This window comes from Microchirus variegatus (genome assembly GCF_963457635.1).
Source record: "Microchirus variegatus genome assembly, chromosome: 1".
NCBI classification, from domain to species: domain Eukaryota; kingdom Metazoa; phylum Chordata; class Actinopteri; order Pleuronectiformes; family Soleidae; genus Microchirus; species Microchirus variegatus.
The window spans coordinates 41,504,203-41,525,880 of NC_139802.1; the positions used below are offsets into that span (position 1 = coordinate 41,504,203).

General features: G+C 38.1%; 1 protein-coding gene across 1 annotated transcript; it reads right to left on the reverse strand.

Annotated features, from left to right (window-relative positions):
* Positions 1-212: 212 nt before the first annotated feature.
* mctp1b (multiple C2 domains, transmembrane 1b) lies at positions 213-12,104 on the reverse strand (the record flags this gene model as incomplete). The annotated part of the gene is made up of 19 exons (XM_083902177.1): positions 213-290; positions 636-733; positions 836-945; positions 3,452-3,552; positions 3,636-3,689; positions 4,230-4,340; positions 4,550-4,669; positions 6,241-6,315; positions 6,388-6,489; positions 7,049-7,151; positions 7,862-7,964; positions 8,650-8,743; positions 8,846-9,032; positions 9,171-9,301; positions 9,401-9,568; positions 9,666-9,789; positions 11,590-11,669; positions 11,807-11,949; positions 12,044-12,104. The coding sequence occupies 19 exons, from the start codon at positions 12,102-12,104 to the stop codon at positions 213-215; spliced, it is 2,043 nt and encodes a 680-aa protein (XP_083758303.1).
* Between the last annotated feature and the right edge of the window lie 9,574 nt (positions 12,105-21,678).

Here is a 21,678-nt window from a genome sequence, read left to right on the forward strand (position 1 = left end):
TATTTATTAGCACAGATTTATAATGTGTGGTTACAAGACATAAACCATTAAAATCATAAAAAACTCTTTAAGCATTTAGAAAATAAATCCGTCTTCACACACAAAAATAAATGTCAACGCCTTGAATCATCCAAATATCCAAGAAATACACAAGTAAAGATGTTTACAAATGTTCCAGCAGAGGACAGAGAGAGAGAAGACGCGTGTGACCGTTAGCTCGGGTTTGTCCTCCTGCGCTTCAGAGAGTTTGGTTCAGCCTGGGTGTCAGCCTTCAACTGATGGTACTGCATCTGTTCATCACACACACACACACACACACACACACACACACACAGTGTTTTACGGAGAAAGCGTAGCTCAGCGAGACAACAATTCCAGGAATTTAACACATTGTGATGCCCTAATGAGTGCGGGAGTCAACATCACGTTTTATCTCCCGTACTTAGACTGAGGAGGACCACGAAAACACGAGCGAGTCATCTTTTTTTCACACTTTGCCGACTGACAGGACCTCCAGAGTCCCAAATGTAAGGATTTAAATGATTAAAAAGTTGATTTTGCATAATATGTCCCACCTTGTATGTTAAGAGTTACTTGGCGATAACATTCTATGTTGACTGAGAGCGGTTACTCACCACTTGAACATCAGAGGGCACTCTGGATAGAAAGTCCAGAACCTCATTGTTGTCAATCCTGTACGGATTACGAAGCTTCTTGGTGAATTTATTAATACCTGCAGAAAAAAAACAAAACAAAACACACAACTTTTGAGTACATGTGTGCATTGCTGTGTGCGTCCTGGTGTTAAATATGATGTCGTGAGATCAGGACTCACCCCATGCCAGCACCAGGTATCGAAGAGGAATGAAATGGAGAAGAACTGTGGCCAAAGAAAAGACGGTGATCGCCAACCAGCTCAGAAAAGGCACCGTCCAGTTAGAGACACTGCAGTGGACAGAGAACACAACGCTTCAGGAAGTGCACGTGTCAACTCTGTCCAAACAGAGTGTGAGAGTCAACACGAAGTTCATTCCTTTGACACAGGCCCTGTGATGTGCTTCAAATATACTGAATACACTTTAGCGGGCTATTTATAACACAGTTAGGCCCTAACCACACAGACACAGAATGAAACCTAGTCTTTACTTTGTCATTTAAAAAGTTAAAAAGTTTTGGTCCAATTTTGGACCAAAACGTCATACAATACTATGTCCTCCAAAATCTGCCAATTTTCTGGAAAAAAATGTTTGGGTCCAATTTTGACCAAAATGTCATACTATACTATGTCGTTCAAAATTGGACCATTTTTTTAAATACATTTTTTCACTCTAAAATGTGACCAAAACGTCATACTATACTATGTCGTCGACGAATATATCATACTATACTATGTCGTCCAAAATCTGACCATTCTTTTGAAAAAAAAATAATTTTGGTCCAAAATTCAACCAAAACGTCATACTATACTATGTCGTCCAAAATCGGGAACATTTAAAAAAAAAAAAATTTAGTCCAAAATGTGACCATAAGGTCATACTAAATATACTATGTCGTCGACCAAAATGTAATTCTATACTTTGTCGCCAAAATCTGACCACCTTTTTGAAAAAAAAAAATGTTGGTCCAAAATTTGACCAAAACGTCATACAATACTATGTCCTCCAAAATCTGACAATTTTTTTGGAAAAAAAATTTTGGTCCAAAATTGGACCAAAACGTCATACTATGCTATGTCGTCGACTAAAATATCATACTATACTATGTCTTCCAAAATCTGACAATTTTTTTCAAAAAAAATGTTTGGTCCAAAATTTGACCAAAACGTCATACTATACTATGTCGTTCAAAATCGGACCATTTTTTTAAATACATTTTTTCACTCTAAAATGTGACCAAAACGTCATACTATACTATGTCATCGACTAAAATATCATACTATACTATGTCGTCCAAAATCTGACAATTTTTTTGAAAAAAATAATAATTTTGGTCCAAAATTCAACCAAAACGTCATACTATACTATGTCGTCCAAAATCGGGAACATTTAAAAAAAAAAAAAATTTAGTCCAAAATGTGACCATAAGGTCATACTAAATATACTATGTCGTCGACCAAAATGTAATTCTATACTTTGTCGCCAAAATCTGACCACCTTTTTGAAAAAAAAAAAAGTTGGTCCAAAATTTGACCAAAACGTCATACAATACTATGTCCTCCAAAATCTGACAATTTTTTTGGAAAAAAAATTTTGGTCCAAAATTGGACCAAAACGTCATACTATGCTATGTCGTCGACTAAAATATCATACTATACTATGTCTTCCAAAATCTGACAATTTTTTTGAAAAAAAATGTTTGGTCCAAAATTTGACCAAAACGTCATACTATACTATGTCGTTCAAAATCGGACCATTTTTTAAAATACATTTTTTCACTCTAAAATGTGACCAAAACGTCATACTACACTATGTCGTCGACTAAAATATCATACTATACTATGTCGTCCAAAATCTGACAATTTTTTTGAAAAAAATAATAATTTTGGTCCAAAATTCAACCAAAACGTCATACTATACTATGTCGTCCAAAATCGGGAACATTTAAAAAAAAAAAAAATTTAGTCCAAAATGTGACCATAAGGTCATACTAAATATACTATGTCGTCGACCAAAATGTAATTCTATACTTTGTCGCCAAAATCTGACCACCTTTTTGAAAAAAAAAAAAGTTGGTCCAAAATTTGACCAAAACGTCATACAATACTATGTCCTCCAAAATCTGACAATTTTTTGGGAAAAAAAATTTTGGTCCAAAATTGGACCAAAACGTCATACTATGCTATGTCGTCGACTAAAATATCATACTATACTATGTCTTCCAAAATCTGACAATTTTTTTGAAAAAAAATGTTTGGTCCAAAATTTGACCAAAACGTCATACTATACTATGTCGTTCAAAATCGGACCATTTTTTAAAATACATTTTTTCACTCTAAAATGTGACCAAAACGTCATACTACACTATGTCGTCGACTAAAATATCATACTATACTATGTCGTCCAAAATCTGACAATTTTTTTGAAAAAAATAATAATTTTGGTCCAAAATTCAACCAAAACGTCATACTATACTATGTCGTCCAAAATCGGGAACATTTAAAAAAAAAAAAAATTTAGTCCAAAATGTGACCATAAGGTCATACTAAATATACTATGTCGTCGACCAAAATGTAATTCTATACTTTGTCGCCAAAATCTGACCACCTTTTTGAAAAAAAAAAATGTTGGTCCAAAATTTGACCACAACGTCATACTATACTATGTCGTCCAAAAAATCGGAAAAATAATTAAAAAAAATAAAGTCCAAATGTGACCAAAAGGTCATACTATACTATGTCGTCGACCATAGCACGTAGTGTGTTAATAAATGGATAAGAATGAATGTTACCCACTTCTTTATCCTCTCTCCGTAAGACGCCACCTCATCCAGAGCATTCTGTACGGTGATGAACACTTCCTGTATGGCATGCAGTCTCTCCATGAAGCCTTTGTCCTGACGGAGACAAGAGAAACCTCAGACTTTCATCCACTTAGTACGTAATATTAGACACGTGTTGAGAGTTTTAATGACATTACCTTCTCTTCTTTATCATCTTCTTCATCCTCCAATACAAACATGGCCTCCATTGACTGCAACAGAAAAAAGATGCAATCAGTAAACGGTCGATTGTATCATACGGTTTTATTTGTAGAAACAGTTTGGATAGAAAAACGTGTCTGGAGACATTTTGAATATTAATATAAAATAACATTAGAAGCTCATAACAATAACATTTAAATCTACCATACATAGCAGCTGTTGCCTTCAACTCTCTCCATACTTTTGAGATCTTTCTTTCACTACATTTACACGATTATTCTTGATTTATCTGTTAGATGTACCAGTATTCTACCATTTATTTATGCTAGCACAACAACATATAACTCATGCAGTTATAGTAATAACATGGTAATAGTGTGGTAATAAGTTCATAATAAGAGGCAATATTATTATAACAGTATTACCACAAAAGTATCTCCTCCTATACTAACTGTTACCTTTTCACATGATAAAAAAAAATGGTATCTCCCATTATGGAATTATGACAATACTATTACACAATTGCACAACCTTCATGCGGAGGATAAAGTGGTAGAATGTAAGGAATGAATGAATGAATATTTACTCACCAGATCAGCTGTTTCCCTGCTTGAGGAGAAGAAGTAATTCCAGACGAGCAGCAGCAGCAGGGCCAGTGGCAGCATGTAGAGCTCCAGGTTCCAGACCACAACCACAAATAACTGACAAGGTGGAAAAAAAAACAAGGTGAGATGAAATCCAACATTACACTGTATGCTTTTCATTTGTCTTGATTTGAGTTTCTAGAAAGGATTTTATCTCTGTTTTTGTATCCGTCTTAAGTGGATGTGCAAAGATTTCTCGGTGGACATCGGAAAACAACACCACTACTGACAATAAAGAGAGACATATATCCTCGCAAATACCATACCACAAAGGCAGTAATGCTCCTCTGTGTGGATTCCCATTGAAAGCAACTATTGATGTACGATCCCGAGCTGATCAGGACCATGGCGCACCGCTTCACGCGATTAAAGTTCTGCTCGAGCAACTGAAAAGACAAAGTACATGTTTCTGTTAGTTTTGACGGTTAGAATTAGCAATTGCATTCAATCAATTAAAATCTTAGCCATAGCTTGTCGTGACTGTGGTCAACGACTCGACGAGTTTTCTTCCATTATCAGGATGAAGGGAAAATATGTTTGGATATGGATAAATAAATCATTTGAGTGAATATTATCAAGAGTCTTGACCTATGGAGTGTAAATCAGAATTAAGGATGCTGTTAAAGTCCATCCTGGGAGAGTTCATTGCAGGTGGAGAGAACAACTCAACAACAACTTCAGAAAAATTGTCAAATTTTGGTCAAATTTTGGACCAAAATTTAAAAAAATAAAAAATGGTCAGATTTTGGACAACATAGTATAGGATGACGTTTTGGTCAAATTTTGGACCAAAATTAAAAAAAATAAAAAATTGTCAGATTTTGAACATAGTATAGTATGACGTTTTGGTCAAATTTTGGACCAAAATTAAAAAAAAAAAAAAAAAAATTGTCAGATTTTGGACAACATAGTATAGTATGACTTTTTGGTCAAATTTTGGACCAAAATTAAAAAAAAAAAAAAAAAAATTGTCAGATTTTGAACAACATAGTGTAGTATGACGTTTTGGTCAAATTTTGGACCAAAATTGAAAAAAATAAAAAATTGTCAGATTTTGAACAACATAGTATAGTATGACGTTTTGGTCAAATTTTGGACCAAAATTAAAAAAAAAAAAAAAAAATTGTCAGATTTTGGACAACATAGTATAGTATGACTTTTTGGTCAAATTTTGGACCAAAATTAAAAAAAAAAAAAGAAAAATTGTCAGATTTTGAACAACATAGTGTAGTGTGACGTTTTGGTCAAATTTTGGACCAAAATTAAAAAAAAAAAAAAAAAAAATTGTCAGATTTTGGACAACATAGTATAGTATGACGTTTTGGTCAAATTTTGGACCAAAAAAATGTTCTCCAAAAAATGGTCAAAATCTGGACCACATAGTAAAGTATGACGTTTTGGTCGGAAAAATTGTCCGATTTTGGACAACATAGTATAGTTTGAAGTTTTGGTCAAATTTTGGATCAAAATTTTTTTTTCAAAAACATTGTCAAATTTTGGACAACATAGTATAGTATGACAATTTGGTCAAATTTTGGACCCAAAAAAATTTCTCCAAAAAATTGTCAAATTTTGGACCATGTAGTATAGTAGTACATTTTGGTCGACGGCATAGTATAATATGATGTTTTGATCAAATGTTGGACCACCAATGCTTCTTGGTGTTACCAAGAACCCTTGAAAAACCCTTTATTCAGGAAAGGTTTTTTCAGAAGCAAATGGTTCCAGGTAGAACCTCAGCCCTTGTAGAAGAAATCTTTTGGAACCCTTATTTCTAAGAGTGTAAAGGTACAAACAAACATAACATTTTTTAGCTTCTTATATTTGAAAATGTTCTTGTATCTTCATCAAAACAGAATAATTTTGGTTTGAGCACATTTGACAACATCACTGTTTTAAGATTTTCTAACATTCTATGAACTCATCTATTCATCAAGAAAATAATGTATGAACATACCTGTTTGGACACTTTAAGTTCCTCCTCCATATATTTTTGTTCTGCTGGGACCACAGTCCTCAAAGCAGCTTTGAACTGAGGAGAAAGAAGAAGCCACACTTAGAGCAGGTCATGTGACTGACTGACGGTCACACGACTCATACTCACGATGTTGTAGATGACGTCGATCTCGAGGTAGATGACTCCTTTGGATGGACCCGTCAGCTTCTTATCTTTTAACACGTAGCCTTTCTTCTCACCGTTACGCACCTGACGGAGGTATTTGAAATTATAAAGCTTCACTTCCTATACATCTTCAAACACGGAAAGATGGGATGAGGGATTAAGAGATGGGATTAAGAGATCGGTGATGAAAGGTAAGACCTGAACGACTCATTTCTTCTTCTGATTCATTTCCAGCACAGAGCTACAACATATACTCATCTTCCACACGTTAGCCATATATGTTTTTACCACTTAAAACAGTGATCTATTGTTTCTATTTCATCTCACCATTATTTTAAGGTCATTCAGACTCTTTACTTGAGGGGAGGAGGAGATGTAAAAGTTCTCCATGGATATGGAAAAACTACGGAGTTTGTATAAGGTGGATTTAGTGCCAATTAGAAGTAACTTAGCACAAAAGTAAGGACATTTGTGTTTGGTGGATTATTTTTGCTGTAACAAATAATAAAAATCCTGTTTATTTCCCTTAATGAGCCCATTAAAAACCAGTTCCTCAGAAATGAGGTTCGCTATATAAATACAAAACCATTCACCACCAAACCATAAAGACTTAAGAAATACAAGAAGACATATTTCGGCTCACATGTAATAAAGGGATGGCAACTTTCCCCAGGAAGTCGGCGCTCCTGTCTCTGTCCTCATCAAACACCGTCACTGTCAACACTGAGTGAATGTCTTTGACGTTACTGAAGAAAACAGAGAGATGATATTAGCAGATAAACGACACTTTAAAATACCAAAGTTAGTTTCTTTGTCTCAGAGAGTGAGTCTTTCCTAAAACAAGATATCAGGTCCTTTTTTGTATTCAAATTAGGATGTTTAGACTCAACTTGCACCTAACTACAACATCCGGTCGGCCCCGATACCTGCTGTAGACAAAGGGGTGTGAAAGCACAGCCTGGAGGGGCAGACCCCTTCAACAGACAAAGGGATGTGAAAGGGCTGTTCCTTAGATATAAAAGTTTAGCTCTTGCCATGATATGGGTCTTTCTTCATCTTTGACTACTCCATGTTAGCAGATTAATGACACTGACATCCATGAAGACTGTGATTGTAAAACATTGGTTTTTGTTTTGTTTTGATTGTTTTGATTTGTGCAAAAAAAGAGAGAAAATAATGAGGTTTCAATTTTGTGACTTTCTCCACTTAGTTTTTTTCTCTTTTTGGGGGGATAGTGAAATAAATTGGAGACAAAATTCCGCCCCTGAATTAGAAAAATCATCGTCCAAATGAGTGAAAAAAGAATCTTAAGAAAATATATTTTTATGTTAGTATATGCCTTAATTTGAGACATTTTTGAGTTTCCATTACAGCCATGCCTTTGGACCCTGCGTTCCCCGCACAATAACGTTATAACATTATTTGGTAACAGGTCAATGAATAAAAAGTTACTCACAAGGTGAAGGCTTTGTTCCACTCTGGACTGAGGTTCTTGTAAACAGTGTGTGTCTGTAGTCGGTCATTATTTAGCTCCAACACGCAGAATGGGTCACTCTTACCTGAAGAAACATCACATGAATACATATTAGAAATGTGTTGTATATAAAATGACCCTAAATATGTGTAAACTGAAAAATACTGTTTTGGTCTGTTGCTCCACTCCATTTAGAAATATGCAAATGTTTTATCAATTATTTAATTTACAAAAACAACTTATTGTCCCATTGACGATCTGGTCATTGAAGACCCAAGACGCATTTACCTGGGTCTTTGAATGCATCTCTTAGCGCATTACTATGTGAACCCTTCATTACTTACACTAGCTCTCATGCACCGGAGTAGGGTTTGAATTTGATATGGCTGTATATCATGGTATTAATCAAATCTATATCTCTGTAAGGGTGGGCAATAACGTTAATGTATGATATCTCTATATTTTTAGGCTAAACACAAATAACTAGGCTTAAAATTAAAGTTACAATATTTAGTGTATTTCACTAATTTATTGTACGTAATAAACCTATTGATTATAAATGCAACAGCCTTTAAAACCAGGAGAAGTCATCACAGATACTTTATCACAATATGACGATATCCAAAATCTATAACAGCACATCTTGTCTCATCAATACATAGATATAATATCCATATTTTGTGCTGAAGTTTAATATCATTAAGTGTCCATATAAACACTTGATCGCATCATGACTTCTAGTTTTGGTGTTGTTTTATGGGATTGATTACCAGTGACATCAGCAGCTAAGAGGCCTTCGGCTCTCAACACCTTCACTTGCACGATGCCCACGTCTTTCACGTTAAAGAACGAGTTCCACAAGCTCTGGAGAAGGAAGGAGAAAGCACAGCGTCACACTGCTGCTCTCCTGCTGCTCGTGTGTTAGCCATTATTTAGTCAACAGAGCGATTCCAGCGCCAAACTCACGTAGCGTTTGAGTATGTCCCTTCGTTCCTCCTGGTCGTCCAGCGGTGTGAAGGACAGGTCAGCGATGGAGACGCGGGCCGAGGCCGTGAGCGTGACCAGCAGCACCACGAAGCCCCGGGACTCCTCCAGCTCCAGCTCCAGGTGATGGGTTTGTTCTTTAGCCAGAGTAGAGAGGTCCAACTGGCAGCTGGACACCAAAAAAATGGACACAAATGGACCACGAGCTGCGAGTTTGAGAAGTAAATGATCTCACAGAGATGACGTGAGGCGCACAGCACTGTGTGCCCACTGTGTGCAGTAATAACTAGGCATAAGTCAAACTAACCATCCCATCAAGTCGTCTCTCCTGCCAGGGTCTCTGTCCCACACTGTGATCTCCAGCACTCCCCCCTTCTCGTCGAACAGATTTAGATCGAACTGCTCTCTCCACTGAGGACTCAGCGTCTTTGGCACAGTCTAAAAAAACAAAAAACAAACGCACACATATACATTAAAGCAATAGAAACACAGATATCTGTATAGATCCACCCACCACAGAGGTCAGGGAGGACCAACCTTGCTCCTGTACTTCTGAATACCCAGTTTGAACTTGACGTATGGGTCACTCAGGCCGTTGGAATCCATCGGTGTTAGGTTTCGACCTTCCAACAGCGCGACGCTGACGATGCCTCGCCAGAGCTGGGACTTCCGACGCATCTCCGGGACAAATGTAGACGGCTGCTGCTGCTTGTCCACACACACACACACATACATACACAGGTTGATTACATAATCAATAATATAACTATACACACAAAGAGTTGGGAGAGGCCATACATACTGTGGAGTCTTGATAATCCTCTATGGGACAGTCTTTAGGTGTCAGGGTGACATCCAGCTCCACGGTGCCCAGGTTCTCATCAGGGTACTGTGGGTCCTTCAGCTCCAGAGATAAAGGTATCGTCCTATTTCATACACATACAGTTTTATGTTGAATGAAACAATATACACTTCCATCTTATCTTCAATTTTAATGAAACCTGGAGCGGCAGTGTTACAGAGAAAGACAACCAGAAGCAGTGCTTTCCCATACGAACACACAAGACTTTACAGTCTTAGACGCAAGTAGGTGCCCCTGCCCCTGCCTTTAAAGCTAAAGCTAAGACATGAGAAACGTTCTGCTCAATATTCATTTTACCTCTTTATAAATTATATATATATATTATATTGGGAAGCATATGAACACAAAATAAACTAAATTGATAACAATGCAGATGGTGTAGTGTAGTGAGTAAATTGTCTGACCACCATGACACCGTCCATCCCACACTCACAGAAAAAAAGGGTTCCAAAAGGGTCCTTCTACAAGGTCTGAGGTTCTACCTGGAACCATTTGCTTCTGAAAAACCCTTTCCAGAAGAAAGGGGTTTTCAAGGGTTCTTGGTAACACTAATGGTTCCAGTAGGAAGCATTTGTGGTCCAACATTTGATCAAAACATCATATTATACTACGCCGTCGAACAAAATGTCATAATATATACTATCTCGTCCAAAATTTGGATTTTTTTTTGAAAAAATAATTTTGATCCAAAATTGTACCAAAACGTAAAACTATACTGTGTCATCCAAAATCTGGCAATTTTTCTGACCAAAACGTCATACTATACTATGTGGTCCAAAATTTGAAATTTTTGAGGAGAAATTTTTTTTGGTCCAAAATTTGACAAAAAAGTCATACTATACTATGTCGTCGACAAAAATGTCATACTATACTGTGGTCCAAAATTTGACTATTTTTTGGGGGAAAAAATGTTGGTCCAAAATTTGACCAAAACGTCATACTATACTATGTCGTCGACAAAAATGTCATACTATACTGTGGTCCAAAATTTGACAATTTCTTTTGAAAAAAAAAATTGGTCCAAAATTTGGCAATTTTTTTGAAAAAAAAAAATTGGTCCAAAAATTGAAAACAAAATTGAAAAAAAAATTATACAATTTTTTTTTGAAAAAAAAATTAGACCATTTTTTTTTGAAAAAAAAATTAGACCATTTTTTTGAAAAAAAAATTAGACCTTTTTTTTGGAAAAAAAAATTAGACCATTTTTTAGACAAAAAAATTAGACCATTTTTTAGACAAAAAAAAAAGACCATTTTTTAGACAAAAAAATTAGACCATTTTTTTGAAAAAAAAATTTGGTCTAGAATTTGAATTTTTTTTGAAAAAAAAAATGTTTTCTCCAAAATTCAGTAAGAACCATTTTGATCCAGAGAACCCTTTAAAACCCCTTTCCTGAATAAAGGGTTTTAAAAGGAGCCAAAAAGGGTTCTCCTATGAGGACAAGCCGAAGACCCTTATATGGTTCTACTTAGCACTGTTTCTAAGAGTGCACCTGCACAGTGCGCACTTACGCACACAAACACTCACGCACACAATTGTTATCAACAACAACAGTTGATACTGTATCGTGTCTGGGTTTATCAACAGAGAAAGATGCTAGCAAGCTAATGCTATCTACTGAAAATCAACTGAGACTCTCATAGAAGAAAAACATCCAGAAAGTGGTCAGTGTTTATGTCTCCACACATTGATCAATGTGGGAAATGCTCGGTGCATGTCATACTCTGGAGCTCTGTTATTTACGTTCATTTTCTCACTTCTAATGGACCTCACGCGGACCCTGAATCATGCAATGGTGTCTTCTCTGCCTAACGCAAATATTGAAATATCAAAAAGCTTAAACTATCCCTTTAATGTACTGCACCTCTGCTGCTCCAGAGAGCCCAGATGGAGGTAAGCAGAGCCTATGAAGTCGTCTTGAAAGCCAAAGTCGAAATCAAACACCTGCAAAAGAAGCGACAAAAACATCTCCATGACTTCTCTTCATTAAGAATGCATATGTGTGTGTGTGTGTGTGTGTGTGTTTGTGTGTGTGTGTGTGTGTGTGTGTGTGTGTGTGTGTGTGTGTTAGCCTTAATTACCATCACATACAGAGGTTCGCTCAGAGTGTTCAGGATCAAACTCTTCTTCTCATTCCACACTGGGTTGAGGTTTTTGTGGATGACTTTGCTTTTAAACACATCTTTATTGGCCAGTTTGATCTTGACGTATGGATCACTGCTGCCTAAAAAGAAATTAAAAAAATAAATAAAAATAACTAACACGTCCATAAGTGCAAGATGGAAAAATAAAGCAAACAAAAAAAGACATGACTGTACCTCCTCTGTCTCGTATGGCCAGGTCGTGGCCTCTCTTGAGTTCGATCTCCAGGTTGTACATCCCCAAGCTTGGTGTGAGTCGCCCAGAATCGGTCTCTGAAGAGCATGGAACAATCAAACTCTGTTCAAAAGGAATCAAATAAACAGATCCATTAAGCACAAGAACATTTTCAAGTCCATCATCCAAACCACAAAGGTTATGCAAAAAAAACGAGGAGTTGAAGCCCTCGCTACCTCAGCGGCGTTTGCATCCACTTGCCTTTTCACACAGCTACAGTAACACTGACTGAGCTCAGTCAGCTCTCCCAGGGGTTACCACTGACAGGAAATTACACCAGAGTAGCTTCCTCTCATCCGTGCACAGCTTAATTGAGGTTTTTTTTTTTGCTTTTCTCAACTGTATAACACACACTTTCACTGCACTGTAGTGATGCAGAAAAGTGAAGAAGCAGAACCGACACTGCAGCAGGTGCAGACGAAAAGGGAGGATAAAAAACTATAAATGCACAAAAAATGGTTGAATGTTTAAATCACTGTTTTATTTGCTTCATGAAAAGTGTTGTTTGCTTCTTAAAAAGTGTTGTTAGCTTCTTAAAAGTGTTGTCGGCTTCTTAAGAAGTGTTGTTTGCTTCTTGAAAAGTGTTGTTAGCTTCTCAAAGGTGTTGTTAGCTTCTTAAAAAGTGTTGTTAGCTTCATAAAAAGTGTTTTTAGCTTCTTAAAAAGTGTTTTTAGCTTCTTAAAAAGTGTTTTCTTCTTAAAAAGTGTTGTTAGCTTCTTAAGAAGTGTTGTTTGCTTCTTGAAAAGTGTTGTTAGCTTCTTAAAAAGTGTTGTTAGCTTCTTGAAAAAGTGTTGTTAGCTTCTAGAAAAAGTGTTGTTTGCTTCTTAAAAAAGTGCTAATAGCTTCTTAAAAAGTGTTGTTTGCTTCTTAAAAAGTGTTGTTAGCTTCTTAAAAAGTGTTGTTAGCTTCTTACAAAGTGTTGTCAGCTTCTTAAAAAGTGTTGTTTGCTTCTTAAAAAAGTGTTTTCTTCTTAAAACGTGTTGTTAGCTTCTTAAAAAGTGTTGTCGGCTTCTTAAAAAGTGTTGTTAGCTTCATAAAAAGTGTTAGCTTCTTAAAAAGTATTGTTTGCTTCTTAAAAGGGTGCTTCTTTAAAAGTGTTGTTAGCTTCTTAAAAAAGTGTTGTTAGCTTCTTTAAAAGTGTTGTTTGCTTTTTAAAAGGTGTTGTTAGCTTCTTTAAAAAAGTGTTGTTTTGTTGCCTTGTGCTTAAGGAAACCTGTTTTGTGCATATAAGTGCATACACTAATTCTGCTGACTAATATACTGTATGTTATAAACCTAAATAGTTATATATCTAGAGGATAAATATGTGTGATTATAATATTTCACCATATAGGTGACGTTCTGTAAATGCCATTCTCACTCTCAGTATAGTGATATATCCTCAATGTCATACCCTGCATTTCATATGGATAAGAAAATAAAAAGTTTGTGGTGCAACATAAGCCGTGTTAATCAAAGACTGAGCTCACCATACATCACTTTTAAAGGCGGCAACTACTCTGCTGAGGATGTAGCATCCTGTCAACACTCATCCACTAGTGCTCTGATCAATACCTCTATAATGTGGTCGAATACATTAGGGTAGCACTATATGGCTGTGGAATATGAATAGAGGTCTCGGCTGACTGTGTGTGATCACATGACTTGAGATTGATTTGACAGAAAAGTAATATATGACACGTCTCAGCATCCAGGACTGATATTATCAGATAACAGAATTTCATATATGGAAATGTCATATGGAAAATGGACTCTTTCCATAATTTCCTCGCTGAGCTCGCGAGAAAACAGTAAACAATCAACACAGGTCAGTTTGTGAATGTCATATATTTTAGTTAAAAGCTGTTGGAGCTTCCTCCTGTTGTCAATGATTGTGTCAATAATGATGATGAGACAAACATTTGGGGTATTTTTATAAATGTGATATAAATACCTATGACAAATGTCTAATAAGTATGGAGGAGTAAAAAGGATAACGGTTCCTTGTGAAATACAGTGTAATAGAGGAAATAGATACTTGGGTAGAGGTATTTTGAAACAGAATACAGAGTATTGAGTAACTACTACTTCCTGACTACAAGGAACAAAATTGTGTATCACTTTTTATAGATTTGGCGAAAGCGTTAGAGACCACGAAAACTTAAGACTAGTTCAGTCTGGATTCTCGGCGCAGGCAGTCGCCTGGTTCACAAATGATCGCAGTGCTGTTACTGTCAACAAGGGGGTGCCACAGAGTTCTGTATTAGGTCCCTTCTAATTCGTTATTTATATCAATGATCTGGGTCAGATGCTAATTTGCATTTTCATGCCGATGACAGTTATTTGCTCTTGTTGAGGCCATTGAATCCCTGCAGAAAGCCTTTGTTGTTCATTACTTAACCTGAAACGTCTCAGTGCAGACAAGACGAAGCTTATGTTGTGTAAATACCTGTGTGTCTTGATCGATGACTCCCTCTTTTTTAAAGTCACATGTGGAGAAACTTGTGAAGAAGCTTTCTTTTAATGCAAAAAAAAGTGTTGGATTATGGAGATCTTTTGCATACGAATGCTTCTGCTCAATGTCTTCGAATGATTGACACCATTTACAATTCAAAATAAACCTCAGGGATGCGTTGTAAAGTGTTGACACACCAGGGTTATACTCTTGGGTGGGATAGCCTACTCTGGCTCAAGGAGACTTTCATACACAAGGCCAATAGTTATAATAATGCCTTTAATCTAAGGGTGCCTTTGAAAGCACTCAAGGTCACCTTCCAGTACATGGATTAAAGAGCAGCAACAACGTCCTCCTGTGCCTTAGAAAACCTGAGGTGTCTCTGCCAGAAGTCATGAAATTCTTCAAAAACTTTGGTTCAATATCAGGATATAAACTTAACGTTGATAAAAACCGAAACTCTTACATATCATTTTAGTCCATGTGAAAAATTAAATGGGGGTGCAATTGGGGTGTTGTTAGCTTCTTAAAAAAGTGTTGTTAACTTCTTAATAAAGTGTTGTTAGCTTCTTAAAAAAAGTGTTGTTTGCTTCTTTAAAAGTGTTGTTAGCTTCTTAAAAGTGTTGTTAGCTTCTTGAAAAAGTGTTGTTAGCTTCTTTAAAAGTGTTGTTAGCTTCTTAAAAGGTGTTGTTAGCTTCTTAAAAAAGTGTTGTTAGCTTCTTCAAAAAGATGTTGTTAGCTTCTTAAAAAAGTGTTGTTAGCTTCTTCAAAAATATGTTGTTAGCTTCTTAAAAAAAGTGTTGTTAGCTTCTTTAAAACTGTTGTTAGCTTCTTAAAACTGTTGTTAGCTTCTTTAAAAGTGTTGTTAGCTTCTTAAAAAAGTGTTGTTAGCTTCTTTAAAAGTGTTATTAGCTTCTTAAAATGTGTCGTTAGCTACTTAAAAAAGTGTTGTTAGATTCTTTAAAAGTGTTGTTAGCTTCTTAAATGGTGTTGTTAGCTTCCTAAAAAAGTGTTGTTAGCTTCTTTAAAAGTGTTATTAGCTTCTTAAAATGTGTCGTTAGCTACTTAAAAAAGTGTTGTTAGCTTCTTTAAAAGTGTTGTTAGCTTCTTAAAAGGTGTTGTTAGCTTCCTAAAAAAGTGTTGTTAGCTTCTTTAAAAGTGTTGTTAGCTTCTTAAAAGGTGTTGTTAGCTTCTTAAAAAAGTGTTGTTAGCTTCTTAAAAAGTGTTGTTAGCTTCTTTAAAAGTGTTGTTAGCTTCTTAAAACTGTTGTTAGCTTCTTAAAAAATGTTGTTAGCTTCTTTAAAAGTGTTATTAGCTTCTTAAAAGGTGTTGTTAGCTTCTTAAAAGTGTTGTTAGCTTCTTAAAAGGTGTTGTTAGCTTCTTAAAAAAGTGTTGTAAGCTTCTTAAAAAAGTGTTGTTAGCTTCTTTAAACGTGTTGTGAGCTTCTTAAAAGGTAGGGCAGGGATCACAACATACATTATGTCAAGTCTCTGCACATATTAAGACAGAAACCTTTGGAACATTGTAGAGAGACGAGAAACCAAAACAATCACACAATGAACAAACGCGAGGCATCAGTGGAGACAAAAATCTCTGAAAGAACCAGACTCGGCAGCATCTGCATCGACCAGTTGGGGTGAAAGGATACACGTGTCTAATAACTATTATGACAAAGAACTTGACTCACCGGCTGCTCGTCCCTGCTCTGCAGCTGTGTTTCTGCCGCTGCAGATGTTGCCACTGTTGCCGCTTTGCCGCCACTGTTGCTGTCGCTGTCGTTCGGAGGTCCGGGAATCTTCTCCAGGCACTCGTCAGACTCCGGTTTAGAGTCGCTTCCTGTCGCTTCGCCAAGGATCAGAGCCTCGAGCTGGACTTTTACCCGAGGAAGGAAGAGTAAATCGGGCTTGTTCCCGGGCGTCATGGCGTTCCTCCTCGTTACTTCCCCTCTCTCTCTGGAGCCCAGTCTCGGACTGAGCAGTGGCTTGACTTTGGCTTGGAGCTGCTTCCAGATCGTGTTTCCTGGCGCTTCGAGGCTCTCGCGCTCGTCCCTGCCGCTCTGCTCCATTCCCCGCAAATCGTAAACAACGCACAGATAAAAATAAGAGATACGATAAAAACAAAGACACACAAATAAGAGATACCTGTAAAAGATGTGAGAAAGTGTAAAGACCACAGTTCTCAGTTATTACGGAGATTTTTCAGGTCTCTAATCGGAACGCATCACCTGACCGCTCATTTACCGTGCAAGCCAGAGCGCAAGCTACGCGCTACCTCCTCGGGCTGTTGGAGTTAATTTCAGGAGGGAAATGTCACATCGAGCAGAAGAAGACAGAGCGACTTGAAGTAACACAAGCAAAGGATTTTGTGGTCTGTAAATAATGGGGTCAACTGACATACCATTATTTACATTACACTGCCCGATGCTAATGCTAACCCAACAGTTACCCTCCCAGTGACAACAACATCTTTACCCAGTAGACTCCAGAGTCGAATGTTTGTCTCAAAGCTATTTGTTTCCCCACAGGCTCTTGTAAACCTTCAGTGACTCTCTGGAGTAAGATGAAGGGAAGTTAAACAGGAAGTATGGAATAATGTCCTCTCCAGCTATTTCCAAACTCGTAATAAGAACACCCCGGGGCATTATAATATCGGATATATTGTCAAGTTGCATGCTATCGGTTGATCTCTGTGGATTTAAAGTGACAGTTAACTTGGAACTTGAACCTTGAGAAGTTGAAAATGCAAACGTATCTCGAGCTAGCAACTGTTAGCAATATTAGCCAATAACAACACTCACGGTATCAGAGGCAGATGTGCTATTAACAGAAGCAGTGTTTGTATGGCGGCAGCCATCTTGGAATCCTAACTCTAGGTACGAGTCACATGAATAGGCTATAGACTTTACTTTTCTGCATGTAGACTTGTTTTAGACACGGCAATTTTATCACAACTTGTTTTTCATGTTATGGCGTGAAATTATGTCGTTGTTATCTGTTAGCATGAAGCTATATGTAGGGCTACGGTAAAAGTATACTCATGACTTCAATTGCTGGAACTGAGATTGTAGTCACCATTTCAACTCACGAGAGTCGCGGAGCATGGCAGAGTGGTGGTCAATATGCGTGACTAGTACACAGACACTCCTTATGGTCTGGTCAATAAAAGGGCACACCAAAATGTGGACTTTTGTCACTTTGTCAATATGCCACAGATGTCACGAATCACAAGGGAGCATGGCATTGGCATGCTGAGTTGTGCATCATTCCACGATCGTTCCAGGCCACGATCGACAACCTGGTGATGTCCATGCGTCGCCGGTGTACCGCTCTGCGCGAGGCTAACGGTGGACACACGCGTTATTGAAGTTTGCAAAGTTTTATTGAAGTTGTGTTCTTCCTGCCGTTACTCCAGGACTTTTGTTTTGAAATTGGTCCTAATGCTCGCAAATTAAAGCCGCTTTATTGATAAAGTTGTACTGTTTATTTTTGGATAGTTACTCTGTTTTGTCACCTAACAATAACTACAAAGTTTTTTCTTTGTGCCGTTTATATTTTTGTTGCGCGTAGGAGCTAGCTACAATTCAGGTAGGATAAGTCCCACGTCCCATTTTTTTTGGATGGGCTCTGGCACGCAGCAATAGAACATAAAACATTACAGTTTGTTTAAAGGTGCCACGTGTAAGAATGTGGCCAGAAACGGTTACTACATGAAGCTATATGTAGGGCTACGGTTAAAGTATACTCATGACTTTATTGTCCATGTTTTCTAACATTCGACTTCAATCGCTGGAACGCTTTGAAGTATACTCGACATAAATATTATATAAATATAATATATTCAAATTCAAAATACCGAGGTCTTTTTGGTTTAGTTTTCTGACTTAAGTGGCAACCCGTGGTTGCTCGGCAGCTGAGACTCTACTGACTGCAATTGGTAGATTGGTAGACGGCGGTAGGTGGCGCCACATGACACCAAAACAGGATTTCGAAACATAAACATGATTTGCAATCTGCAAAATGTTTTTTTTTAAAGGTAAATATTTTGTCTGCACTGTTGTTGTTGGTGAGTTCAGTTTGTTATATGAACATTATTCCTGAGTCTCTGTGACATATTAGGAGGATTTTATGGCCAGTTGCTTTAGATTTTTTTGTTTTGTTTTGTTTTTTTTGGGAGGGCGGGGGGGGGGGGGGGGGGGGCTCGAGTGGAGTCTTGCCCAGGGTGTAATTCAAGCTAGAACCGCCACTGGCAGGGAGATGAAGTAGAGACAGAGGAGAGAGCCCAGGAGCAGATGTATAACAGTTGTTGATATACATATATAACACATGTCTAATAACTATCCTAACTTCCATAAAGTTGTGACAAATAACTTGACTCACCGGCTGCTCGTCCCTGTTTTCCAGCTGTGTTTCTGCCGCTTTGCCGCCACTCTGGTCCGGAGGTTCTAGAAGCGTCTCCGGGGGCTCGAGCGGGACTTCTACCTGAGGAGGGAAGAGTAATTTGGGCTCGTTCCCGGTGGTGGTCGTCGCCGCCGCCGCCGCCACCGCCGCCGCCGCGTTCCTCTTCCCCCCTTCCCCTCTCTCTCTGGAGCCCAGTCGAGGACTGCGCAGCGGCTTGGCTTTGGCTTGGAGCTGCTTCCATATCGTGTTTCGTAGGGAAACGAGGGTCTCGCTGTCGTCCGTGTCGCTCAGCTCCATTCTCCCCCTTTCCCGGCGCTTCTGCTCGGAGCTCCGTGGAGCTCTTCAGGCTGATGGAGAAGCGAAACGGGTCCAGGTCTGTGTTTTACCGCAAACACGGTGTTCCTGGATCAGTGTCGGTGGTCCTGCCCCTTTGACGGTATTTACAACAAGGGGAGGAAACTGAGCCACGTTCAAACTTTGCTGTTTTTACAGTTTATGTACAGAGCTTAACCAAAGTATTAAAGCGCCGCCCTAAGCAACAGCTGCTCTACATTAACATGTATATATCACATGTGTCAAACTCAAGGCCCTGGGGGCCAGATGTGGCCCCGCCACCAGAGGCGTTTCTAGAGTCTGTAGGGGCCCTATGCAAAAATTCCCAGGGGGCCCTTCCTTCCGACCAGTGTCCGTTACCATTATGTTACAAATAATCTGACACCAACGAAAAATGCATGAATTCAAAATGAATGAAATGGAACTATAAATGTAAAGAACAATAAAATACTGTTAATAGATTTTTGAAAAACTATATACACTTAGTAAAAAAAAAAAATACATTACACTGTAAAGAACCCACATCATGAAACAATATAAATATATAGAATAATAAAATTCTGTAAATAACTGGAAAAAAAAACATGTATAAACTGAGTTTCCAACTTGCAGAACGATAACTTAATCGGTTAAAAGTGAGGTGGAGTGAGGTGGGGCCCCTTTAGGGAGGTTTCCTACTGAGATGTCATTGCAAATCGCCCCATTGCTTTTTAAGGGGGACGGGGAGGCAGCTGGTCACTGCACATTTCAGTAAAAACAGCCCTGAGGCTCCGAGTGTCAGGGGCCCCCTATCAGCTTGGGGCCCCAAGCAGTTGCCTGTTCACTAACTGCGCCTCTGCCCGCCACGTCATTTTATGTGGCCCCGCGAGTTATTAAAAAATCTGTGTTAAAATAGATCTATGCTGCTTTAAAGAGCCCATATTACCCCAAGTTAAACTAGGTCCTGGTGTCCTAATGAACATGTCTGTGTCATGCTTTAGTCAAAATATCATAAGGATGAAGCACAATAGCAGTTCAATAACCCTGCCAAAACCCTGCCCTTTTCAGAATGCTCGGTTTTGTGCCTGGTCATTTACATGTGAATGAGACCCAGGTAAACACATAACCACTGCTTCCAGGGGAGTGTCGATCTAACTTACTATCCACAGCCATACTGTCGCCACTTATCACCTATTGTCATGCACCGTCGTCATAACCCCCGCTCCATATACGAAACGATTCATTCGTATATCCCATAGTAATGTCCGTTTACCCGTTGTTACTGCGTTTCACGGTAATGCATAGAGTGACCACGATTTTGGCTTCTCGCGATCATAAACACATTAGAATCGAAGAAAAAACGATTAATGCGCCGCGCGGCGCGGCGTGCGTGTAAATTCCTATGCTAGAAAAACACCTTGAATGCACCAGCGGAAAGTGACGTGTGTGGATCAATAATGAGGAGAGAACGTGGAAACACGACAGAAAGGCAGCCTTTGGTTGAGAAGAAATGTAGGACAACATCTACATCTTTCTGCAGTGCTTTCAAACGCGTGCTCTTCATATTATTGATCCACACGTGTCACTCGCTAACTGCAGCGGCACGTAACTGGTGCGTTCAAGGTGTTTTTCTAGCATAGGAATTCACATACACGATCAACAACAAAGGGCTTGTGAAGCATTTTTTTCATAAATATAATATATCCACTGGACACACAAGTCCTCTGAGGCTGGAAGTTTGTGTAAAAACACTGTGCTCCGCTGTGCAGCCATTCTTCCTCCCTCGCCTGCACTCTCGTATTTCACAGGGACAAGGGGGAGCTACGGTGGAGCTGTGAAGTACTCTGCCTGGCGGGGTGCCAACATTCACGGTGAAATGTGTCGCTATGTCGTCATTCCGAGGGAGGTTTAAACATCGCGTGTTTTATCACCTATACTTACACTTAGTGGAACCGCTAAAACATGACTTGAGTCTTGTTTTTTCACATTTTGGAGACTGGAATGGCCCCCTGAGTCTCAAACATCAGTACTAAAATGATTAAAAAGTTGATTTTGCACAATATGGGCCCTTTAAGGTGTGCGTTTACATTATATTTGGTTACATTTATTCTGTATGACAGTTACATGTGGCCCTTTGAGGGTGTTACCATTATGCTGATGTGGCCCTCAGAGAAAATGAGTTTGAATATAATCACAATTGTTACCCATTCATTTTACAGAATACATAGTCAAGGCAACTTTAAGGTAATTAACATCCTTTATTTAGCCTCCTAGGGAGGAAATTAAACACGGCATGCTTTTTTTTTTCTTCTTTAAAAACAGTGCAAATACGTGAGTTCAGGACATATTTTAAACATCAAACATACATTATTCAATACATTTTTATTCAAATACACTTTTAAATAATAAAAAAAACAAGAAATGTTTTAAACAC